The 10,397-nt window shown below is 53.4% G+C and overlaps 1 protein-coding gene across 1 annotated transcript in view; it reads left to right on the forward strand.

Annotated features, from left to right (window-relative positions):
* Window positions 1–2,610, forward strand: part of FAM234A (family with sequence similarity 234 member A) — a 47,271-nt gene extending 44,661 nt beyond the window's left edge. Inside the window, exons 11-12 of the mRNA XM_054042029.1 lie at window positions 846–948; window positions 1,118–2,610. Of these exons, the coding sequence (XP_053898004.1) occupies window positions 846–948; window positions 1,118–1,329 (315 nt within the window). The 3' untranslated portion in view covers window positions 1,330–2,610. The remainder of the gene's footprint in view (window positions 1–845; window positions 949–1,117) is intronic.
* The last annotated feature ends 7,787 nt before the right edge of the window (window positions 2,611–10,397 follow it).

The raw sequence follows: 10,397 nt of genomic DNA on the forward strand, positions 1-10,397 counted from the left end.
AGTTTACTTACTCACCTGCCAGGCTTTCGAGAGCCAGGCTGCGAGGGTTTTGGTGTGCTCTGGATGGGGCTGGAAAGTCGGGGGGAAGCTCAGCTCATCCAGCAGCAGGAGGAGGAGGTGGTGGCCTGGCAGACTTGCTGTCTGAGCGTCTGCATGTGTCTTTACCAAGCTGTTGGAAAATTGCATGTGCTGGAGCTCCCTGTGGAGGGTTAGATTTGATTTTTCACACTTATGGCAAATGCCCCTGTAGAACTTGCTTTGAGGCCATGGATTCTCTGGTGCCCCTCAAGCATTGTCTGTCTCTCCGTGTCCTGAGCCAGCTCTGTGGCCATGGCATACAGTGGCCTGGATGGGGAAAGTCAACTGGCACATCAGCCTCTCGGTGCTTGGAAACCAGCCAGGGGAGGGGCTGTGAGAACTGAGTGAGGGGCAGTGATGCTGCTGCTCCCACTTGGACCTTTGCCAATGTCTGTCTGATTGTTGTGTGCAGACTTGCTAAGTGTTTTCCCCATGACCGCTGGGTACCTCTTCCTGAACCTCCCCCTCTCTGGGCCCTGTGTGTGGCTGATGGGCACCTGGGGCATTCAGGAATGTTATGATAAACAGACAGGGGCGTTACAGACCAGTGAATAAACCCAGCTCTGGTACTGATGGGACTCATCCAAGGCTGGACTGGTAATGTCTGCCGCCCGGCTCTCACGTTTGGTGCCATCTGGCACAAACTAGCAGAGTTGGGCAAAACCTGGCTTATTTCCCCTAAGCCAGGTGGGTGTTTTGAATATGGCTTCTGCCCAACTGGGCAGGGTGATATGCTTCCACGTCTTGATGCCTCCTGTTTGTTTCAGGGCTCCAAAGCGGCTCGCCAGAATCTGTATCTGTTCCATCCATCCTACCCCAATGTTCTCATGGAGCTGAACAATAGCCCAGACCGAATAGCCGCCTTCGACGGTAAGTGCTGCTCCCTGGGCCCCTCCAGCGGGGACGCTGGCCATGGCAGCTAGCCCTTCGCACTGTTGTCTCTCATGGAATCTGCGGAGTCTCGGGGTTGGCTGCAGTGCTCTGACCTGCCCTTGTCCCGGGCAGGGGTCTGGCTGTGACCCCTTTCTCTCTGTTCCAGTGGTTCTGTTTGAGCGGAGCCGACATGCCTGCTACGTGTTGCTGACCGGGCCACAGAGCAGCGAGGGGCCAGGCTGGGTGTCTGTCACCAAGCGGAAGCTGAAAGAGGACATCACTGGCAGTAGGGTGACCTGGCTGAGCCAGGTGGCAGGGGACAGTGAGCAGTACATCAGGGACCGCTTCTTCAGGATGCGATTCAGCAGCCAAATGTGAGCTCCCTGGGAGACCCCAGAGAACCATCTCAGCACTCTCCTCCAGCAATGGACTCATTAAACCCAGATCACGGACTCATGTGGGAAGCTGACGTTCTTGATCCACAAGCCAAAGGCCGGCTGCTGAGAAAACAGCCACAGCAAATCTACCTGTGAGCCCGCAGGGCTTGGGCATCCCAAATCCTGCACAAGTGGCTGCCAGCGCAGCCAGCCTCTGAGCTGATGGGGCTTCAGTTCCTGGCTGTCCCTGAAGTGCCATCATTTCCAGGAGATCTGCCTCTTTCCCTCTCTAAATCCCGCGATACTTGCTGTGCTGCAGGGCGTACCTCAGCCGGGGCCGCTTTCCCAATACGCCCCAAACTAGGACCCAGGGAGGGCATGTCTGGGTGCTGGAGGGAGGCCTCAGTTGATTACTCTAACCTCGGTGTTTGCAGTGAGGGAGGGCATGTGCATCTGGGTGAGAGCAAGATGAGGAGGGAGTGTGTGTGCGCGCTCACGTGTGTGCGTGTGTTCAGCTGTGTGTGCGCGTGCGTTCAGCTGTGTGTGCGTGTGCGCTGTTGGATTTTCTTTCCTGTTTGCCCATATAGACAGATGGGCTCTCCTGAGTAGGAATTTTTGCCTTTTCCAAAGAGTGGCGTGGACACAGCGTGCTTAGTGTCTCACTGGAATACGGGAGTGCTGCTCGCCAGGGATAATGCAGTGAGATGGGTACTGAGTGAACCCAGCGGGGCGTGCAATGGCAGGTGTATTGGATATGGCAGATATTCTCTGGCCCAGGAGAGCCACAGACTAAAGTGCAGTTCTACTCTGAAAATGTCTCTGTATAAACAGCAGCTCCTTGTTTTCCAAGCCTTCTGCTCCTGTTGCGTACCGAGGTGCAGAGCTACTGCCTACTGCTGACTGAGATGCATAGGCTGCTCTTCCCCCGTTGGTCCTGCCACAGCTGTGCGAGAGGGCACCTGACTTGGCTCTGGTTCACTCATCAGGAACAGAATTGCTAACACAGTTCCACTTGTAGATGATGTAAGAGCCAGAACAAGCCCCTGCCTGGCTACCCAGTCCCCATGGTGCTAGCTCATGCTCTCTGCTCGTCAGCTGGGCAGATCGAGTGTGTATGGGACCCGCGGGGCTGTTTGCAGGCGCTCTTCAGAGTGGAGCTGCCCGTGTTCCTTGCCAGGAGGCCGGCCAGCTGTTCCCAGGGTGCTGCTCGTCAGACATGAATTCAGCCTTGCGACCCCTGCGAGGAGAGTCCTCTGAGCACTGCTACCTCACTGAGTGAGGGGGACAGGCTGTGCAGTGTCTGGCCAAGGTCACCCAAGGTCTCTTTGCAGAGTTCTATCGGCAGCTCTTTCCCAAAGCCCCACCTCCTGATCCCCTGCTCTAATGGCTGGGTAACGCTGCCCCTCAGTGCTAGCAGCCGTGTGGAGGGTAGGACACTTGGGTGCCATTGCAGTGTGGTCATGTTCATTTGCTGTCGCTCTGTACTGAGGTTGCAGTGGGAGGGGAAGAAATGGTGGGGCCTCCCTTGGCATGCCCTGGGGCACCATGCTCCGGGGTGAAATGCCTTGGGGGCCAGGCAGTGCACAGGGGCAGCTCAGTGTGAGGGGCAGTGCCCAGAAGTGCCCTGTCACTGCTCCGGTCGTCACAGCTCCTTGGAGCTCTGTGCTGCAGGCTTGTGAGGTGACTGCTAACCTGGGGTCCTGGTTCTTTGGGAGCAGCACGAATCCGTGAATTCTGCCTGTGTCCAGTGGAGCAGGGGCTGGGTGCTCCAGGGGGATGCTCGGAGCGGGCACTTCGCTCACCTGTGGAGAGAGCAGGACCTGCGAGGCCTCGGGAAGTGTGTGTGATGCCCGTGGAGTTAGGGAACTGATCCCCAGCAGGCACGGACAAGGCTTCCTCACGCTAAGGGCAGGATGTGAGGCAAGGCTAAGCACTCGCCTCCTCCAGGCAAAATTAACTGCAGCATCTACTGTTGGGGTTTGCTGGTGTAGCAACCAACTTTTGACCTTGCACTTCTGTTTCTAAGGGTCCCCTATGCACAACTCCCCACCCCTTTGTGAAATTATACAGTTGTGGAGTGTTCTGCTCAGTGCCCTCACCGCTGGAACGGAACTGCTTTACTGGAGTGAATTAGTGAAGAGAGCAGAGCTAGCCATCATGGGGACCGAGTCTCCCACCATGGCAGCTTGGTTCAGCTGCCCTGCTCTGAGGATGCCCCCAGAACGTGCAGTCAGTGGGATGATGCCTCGGCTCCCTGCTCCTCGTGTCTGGGGAGGGCTCCCCTCTAGCGTTCTCCACAGGGACTGCAGGCTGCATTGTGTGTTGTGCCATGGATTCCCTTGGCTTCTCTTGAAATTCCCCTTCTCCCTAACATGGTCTTTTGAATGGTCTGAGTGCTGGAAGCAGAGCCCAGTCTCGTCTTTGCTCTAGCTCAGGTTCCCGTGATTTGCCCACCCTTCAGGGGCATGCAAACGACCTGAGACCCAATCGCCCTGCACGTCCCTGGGTTGTGCCTTTGGACCTGAGGGATGCCTTACCGCACAGCTGGGCTTCTGGCCCGCACCCTGCTGGTGGCACTGAGCGGCTGTCAGCGAGGATAGCAGGTTCAGCATGCCAGGTAACCCACCCACTGATGGCTTGAGCTGAGATTCTGGAAGCTTGGCTGTGCTGGTTGCACTGTGCCCTGGGCAAATGGTAACCCTGCAGGTTGCAACCCTATTGAACTGATATTTATCATCTGCAGATTGTATCTCACTGAACCTCCTCGAAAGGAACAAGTCTTCAGGGGACGTGGTCTGTGCATCAGGATTGCATTGTGCATTAATGATTCTTGCTGTTTGAGTTTTTCCTCTTCCTTCCTGACCCCCTATGCAGACACAACCCTTCCAGGTAGGCACTCTGAACATTGCCTCAGGAGAGCAGGAGTCTCCGCTTCGGGAGACTTTTCTGGCTTTAAGTTCCTCTGTTAACACTTTCCCTGATAACTTGGAAATCCAGGTTCTCCTGTTAGCAATGTCAGTGCCAAGCTAACACCCTCGTAATGATGCAAGAGTCTAGCTGCTTTTCCCCTGTGTCATTGTTTTTGCAGCATTGAGTGAATGGTTTAATTGTGCCTTGATTCAGTAACTCTGCTGGGCGCTACTAGCAGAAATCACTGCGTGTGTGAACGGTGTATTTTCTAGCACTAGGATTATCGGTTTGGTTCTGTAATTTATTGCAAATGTTGCTGTACTGGGCGTGGTGTAACTGTGATGATTCAATAAACCCTCTTTTGCATTGTTTGTAAACGGTGCTCTGCTTCTGCTGCTGCCTTTAATGAACCAGCGTGGCTGAGCCCTGAGCTCAGGACATGCAGAATTGGGTTTGACAGAATAATAGAAAGTTGTAAAATGTCCTGAGACCCCTTTTCCCCTCTCACCCCCCGCCCCGGAAGGAGGGAAATTGCTCTGATGACATTTCAGAGTAGAGCAGCTTGTCATGTGTTGCATGTAGTTTTAAGTAGTAAACTCCCCCCTTCAGTTTGTCGAGTTAGTCTTGTTTGACAGTGCACTGAAATGAAGTGATGCCAAGGACCATGTCAGCTGTTCAGTCACTGCGATGCACTGAAGCTGCTGTATAAAATAGGGACACCAACCATCTGGGCTAGGCTTGATCCACAGCATCATCAGGAGCATGTCATGTGACTGTGTGACTATAACTGGAAAAGGAGAGTTCCTCTCCTTCCTCAATAGCACTGGAATTTAGCCTGCCTTGCCAGTTCTTCAGGGGGACCTGGTCAAGGACTTTAATAGGACTGGATGCATGTGCCCTTTGAGCTGCTTGTGATAAATAAAGAGCTGGGGTGTTTTCTCACTTGGTTTTTTCCTACTAGATCTCTAAACACACCCATTGCACCAGATCACAGCAGAGCCAGTTATATCCCCAACTGCGGATGCTCTTAAATGGGTTTAATTGATCAGGGGCAATTTCAGTGAGTAGACACAGCCTTAGATATCGCAGGCACCCTGGAAGGCCCATTGGACACCTCAGTGGATCTACATTAGCATTCACATGCTCACTGAAGGGGCCAGGAGTGTTGTCAGTAAGGAGGGGTTCCTGTCTCCAGAATGTTAATTAGTCATGAAGCTCAATAGATGCTAAATTCAAAGTCCCAAAGGGGCATGAGCACAATTTTTTCCCTTTGCAGGTCCCATTTTGTGCTGCTAATAAAGGAGTCACTTTTCAGTTTCTCTCAGTTCATTACTGAACCCTTGGTTGCTTTTATTTCTACTCATTGTGATGTGAAACCGAATGGTTTGTTGTTGGTTTTGTGAGGGAGCTCGAGAATCCAGCTGATCTCAGCTGTGCCTGACACATGGGTAAGCAGCAAATACCCAGGAAGAGATTAAACCTGCCCCAGAGGCTGGACACTGAAGATTTTGCACTGATGATAAATATTAAGTGTGAGATGATGCACTTGAGAAAATGGAATCAGCAGCTGGGTGGCTAGCAGGCAGTCGCAGATGCAGGGAGATGGGGGCAATTGTAATAACCAGCACCACGCTGGATCTGCCATTGCAGTAAAAGGCCATTTCAGTCCAAGCTATGCCTGTGCAGAGGGGCCTGGGGCAGGGGCTGAGTTTAAGGCAGGCCGTGTAAATAGCACAGTGTCCCAGGAGCACTGGATGCAGCTCTAGTCTCCCCACTTAAACAATGGACAGAAGAGTGGGGAGCTCAAGTCTGCCAGTGACTGACATGGCTTCGTCCCTGGCAGCAGGTGCCTGTCTCAGCACCACCGTGCTTCACTCCTGCCACCAAACTCAGCCTATGACCACTGAAGAAGAGAGTCTGAAAAAGCTGTGGGGCTCGTAGTGGATAATCAGCTGCACTTGTGCTGCTTCACACGGGGAGCTCATGACCCAAGTTCTACCCTCGCAGCCAAGACCCGGTGCCAGAAGCACCCCACAGCATTGGCTCTGTAACCCAAGCAGTCCTGTGGCTCCAACCCTTCCTCCCTGTACCTCCAGTGATTCAGCACCAGGATTCTTAGGCCTAGAGCAATCAGAAGGATAATCACATGGAAAGACTGCCCCTCTCCCCATTCCACCTGCAGCAGCTCCCTCTGCCCATGGGCTGGCTCCCTCCCAGCCCCTGCCTTAGCCCGATCCACTTCCTTGTGTTCTGTGACCCTGTCTCCTAAGCCCCTAGCTCAGCTCACCATTTCTCCAAGGCCCTTCTTCAGTGACACTTCCTGCGTTGCTACCTGAACTTAGAGCTCTGCGGCAGGACTGGGGTCCTGCAGGACCCGCTGACATAACATGAGTGGGTAAAATGTACTTCGTTGTGGGTGGGCAAAAAAACTAGACTGCAGTAATTTGTGAGAAAACATTAAATCTATCAGTTTACCAAGAGTCGCCTATTTGAGAAATTGCTAATTTTTGTTTGAGCTGCTCTTTCCTGTACATGTTTATCTCCTTCACTGTGAATCGGTACTGTACACCAGGTCAGGTCAGAGAATCACCCTCAGGTTTTGTTGTTCTGTGACGTCACATACATGCAGACTGTCACTGTCGCAGCAGCTTCCTGTCAGTGCTGTGAGTAGTTTTTCTGTTAAATGTTTTTCAAAAAGCAATAATAATCCTGACATATAAATAACTTGACTGGGATGTTTCAAAGTTCTAAAAATAGTGCCCAAGCAGTTTAAAAAATTCCAGTTTTTTTAAGCCATTTATAGTTATTACAAAAACAGCACCTTTTAAGGCAAAATTATGATGCAATTTGTTTGGACGTTCTGTGTGACGTAGACATGACAGTAGTTTGTCATAGACAGAATTTCACCAATGTAAAGCAAGTTTATTGGGGAAACCGGTTTTAGTACTTAAATTTAAGTGAGGGATAGAAATAGTTTTGATGTCTATTATAACAGGAGTTAGTGTTTTTACATGGGTTACGCAAGATTTGTTTTATTCTTTTAGTGGTAAAAATTGTATTTGAATTCCATTTATATATTTAATATATTAACCAACCGTGGGCTTTTTGGTTTGGTCTTTTTTTAGTGGCAGGGGAGCAAATCCCACACGCGAGAGATTTGGGATCTAAGATTTTTGCAGGTGGGAGTGGAATAAAAATGCAAGAACCAATGCAGGAGTGAGTATTGCGCTGTGGGACAGGAGCGGGATTAATAAAATAGTCCCAGGCAGGGCTCTACCTGCGCTTGCCACAGGCCTGCTGAAAAAAATACATGGCAAGAGGGCTAGAGGAGGCTTGGGTAGAACACCTGCCCACGGGGATGGGCCTGCAGCTCCACATGGATGGCTCCATGTGTAGATATTCTATCACCAACTGCTGCTTCCTGTTCCTGACCTCAGTGTGGGTGGCAGGGGTTGTTAGAGCCCCCTGTTCACACTACCAGGGCTCCCCTGCAGCCAGGAATTAGGGGCTCTTGCCATCTCACAGTGCTGCCTGTCGGTCCAACTGTCCTGTGTAATGGGCCAGTGGGGCCCTCCCCCCAGGCTCTGCTGGCACCAGCTGCATGGCCTGTGGCTCCCCCACCCTGATCTGCATGGCACAGGCCAGAGAACCCCCTGCCCCACTGAGGGTCTATCCTCCCCTGCAACATCCCAGCTTAGTGGCACTCTGGGCTAGTTGACTGCTACCATCCTGGCAGCACCCTTGGTAGACTAGTTATCACCAAGTCCCATCTATTGACCGTTGGCTGGTTTGTTTGCATGGGGGTGGGTGTTTCATGGGTGCAAATTGACATGCTGTCGCTTACCATGGCAGTAGCTCGGTCCACGACTATGTCAGGGGGCTGCCACTGGTGCTTTCCAGGTGCTGGGGGTTAATGGCTGTTTGTTTGACTCTGTGTGGTTAGGCCGGGAGTAGCCACAGGAGAGGAGGGGGGCTGGCTAGCACTTTTGGGGTTGAATTCAGCCTGTGGTCTAGCGCCCCTCCAGCAGAGCAGCACAGCTCGTGGTGAGGATTCCCATAATGGGCGCTGCCTCCGATTCCCCACTAGCCCCAAGATCCCACTGCCCTGCAGCACAGACACTGTGACGTGGAGTCGCTTTGGGGCTAGAGCGTCCAATGGGCTCACTCAGTGCTGGATCCCCGTGGGCTGGAACTGGGCCCCAGCCACCTGCCCCCTGGTTCCACCAGCTGGGTGTGTGCTGTGCAGGGTTAACCTACAGCATTACAGGGAAGACCAAGGAACAAGCCCTGCTCTGCTGCTTATGTAAGCACTGTAATCATCCTGCAGCTGGACCCTGGCTCTGGGCTGCAGAATAATCCTGCCGTAAACTCTCCAACACTGGCTCAGCTTAAAGGGGACTGGAGTGGGGCCAAGGCACCCGCTGATGACATTATACTACAAAGCTGCTTCAGCCGGGGCCCATCTGTGGCCTAGCCCAAGCCGGGCTCTCCTGGCTTCATCGCAGCTCGGTACAAGGCACCACAGATAGCCTCTGCTCTCCCCCTGTGCGTGCAGCACAACAATGGCTTGATACAGTTCCACTGTGCTGTGGCAGCCAGGTTTGATGCACACAGACAGACCCACCGGCATCCTACACTGCTATTAAACAGCACAGGCCATGGGTTTTTAATTGCAGCACAAATGTACCCCAAGTGCTCCTCCACTACAAAGAGCAAGCGAGCCTGGCTTGTAAGATTCCAGGGAGGGGATTGTGGATAAAGGCACAACACACCTTAGCAAACCCAGTGTTCAGCTCCTCAGTGCTAGTGCCCCCATGACCATGCCGGCCCTGTGGGGGTGCAGGCTGTGCTCTGGAGTGATCACTTTCCCAAAGCGGACTCACTATTAACAGTACTAGTGGACGTAGACCTGCCAACCCTAGGCCCTGCTTCAAGAAAAGCTTCCAAGAAAAGCTAGATGAGATGGGGCCGAGAGAGCAGGGGTGAGTGCTGGGGAGGACAGAATGGTAGGATATAGTCCTGGCAAATGGGCTTGATGATGCCCATCTCAGGGAGGCAGAGCCATCTCCTGAACATAGGGACCCTCCTGCCAACTTCAGGCTTGGTCAAGTCCCCACAGCAGGTGCCTTGGGGTTGCGTAGGGCTGTGCCGGATGGTAATCCTGGCATCTCTGCAGCACCAAGCAATTCCCCTGGAGAAGAACAGCACCTTGGGGATGCTCCAATCGAGGGGGAACAGCTCCTCCCTCCATTAACATGTTCTGGGCTAGTCCTGCTTCTCCCAGCCGCATATTAGTGCACCAAGGGGATCGATTGCTTTGAACAAAATCATTTCCTAGCGGGTGCAGTCCCGGTGTGCCATGGGCAGCCCAGAGCAGCCAGCAAGCACCACTCCAGCATTCGTGAAGCAAGAAAAAGGTTAGGATTGATGCTTTTCTTCCTGCCAATTATCTCCAGGAAAAATCTGTTTAGCCTGAGTGCTGATTGTCAGAAAAACCCAACTGTCCGCAATAGCTGGGGAGTGCCTCACCTGCTGCAGCTAAGGAGCCTATTGATCAGCTGCTTTGTAGCTGGCTTGCCAGACTGCCCAGCTAATGCCCAAAGCCAGGTCCCAGTGCCAGGCACCGTGGGATTAAGGACCATCCCTCCCTCACTGAGAGAAGCTACTGCAGCTATCGGGCTCTGCCATGGGGTGTGGGTCAGAGCCACCTCACTGCCCTGCCAACTGGGACATGGGGCCAGCCTACCAAGGTGCAGGGGTGCATAGCAGCCTGGTGGGAGCAGGGCTGGAGGCCCACACCCTGCATCTCTGGGGCAAGGGCTAGGCTCAGGGGTCCCAGTAGAGATAGGCTCCCTGGGCTCAGAGCAGAGGATCCTGTGAGTAGACCAGCAACCCCCCTGGAACTCCAGGGGCTGGCCCAGCCAGACCCCCATGCATGGAGTGGGGATTGGCTGACTCAGGGCTGCCCGGGGGGGGGAGCAAGTGGGGCAATTTGCCCTGGGCCCTACAGGGACCCCCACAAGAATATAGTATTGCAATTTTTTTTTATGGAAGGGGCCCCTGAAATTGCTTTGCCCCAGGCCTTCTGAATCCTCTGGCTGACTCCCTGCATGGACCCTTTGCCCAGAGATGGCACCATCTGGGGGAGATGGCTGTGGG

The sequence above is a fragment of the Malaclemys terrapin genome, chromosome 10 (genome assembly GCF_027887155.1).
Source record: "Malaclemys terrapin pileata isolate rMalTer1 chromosome 10, rMalTer1.hap1, whole genome shotgun sequence".
NCBI classification, from domain to species: domain Eukaryota; kingdom Metazoa; phylum Chordata; order Testudines; family Emydidae; genus Malaclemys; species Malaclemys terrapin.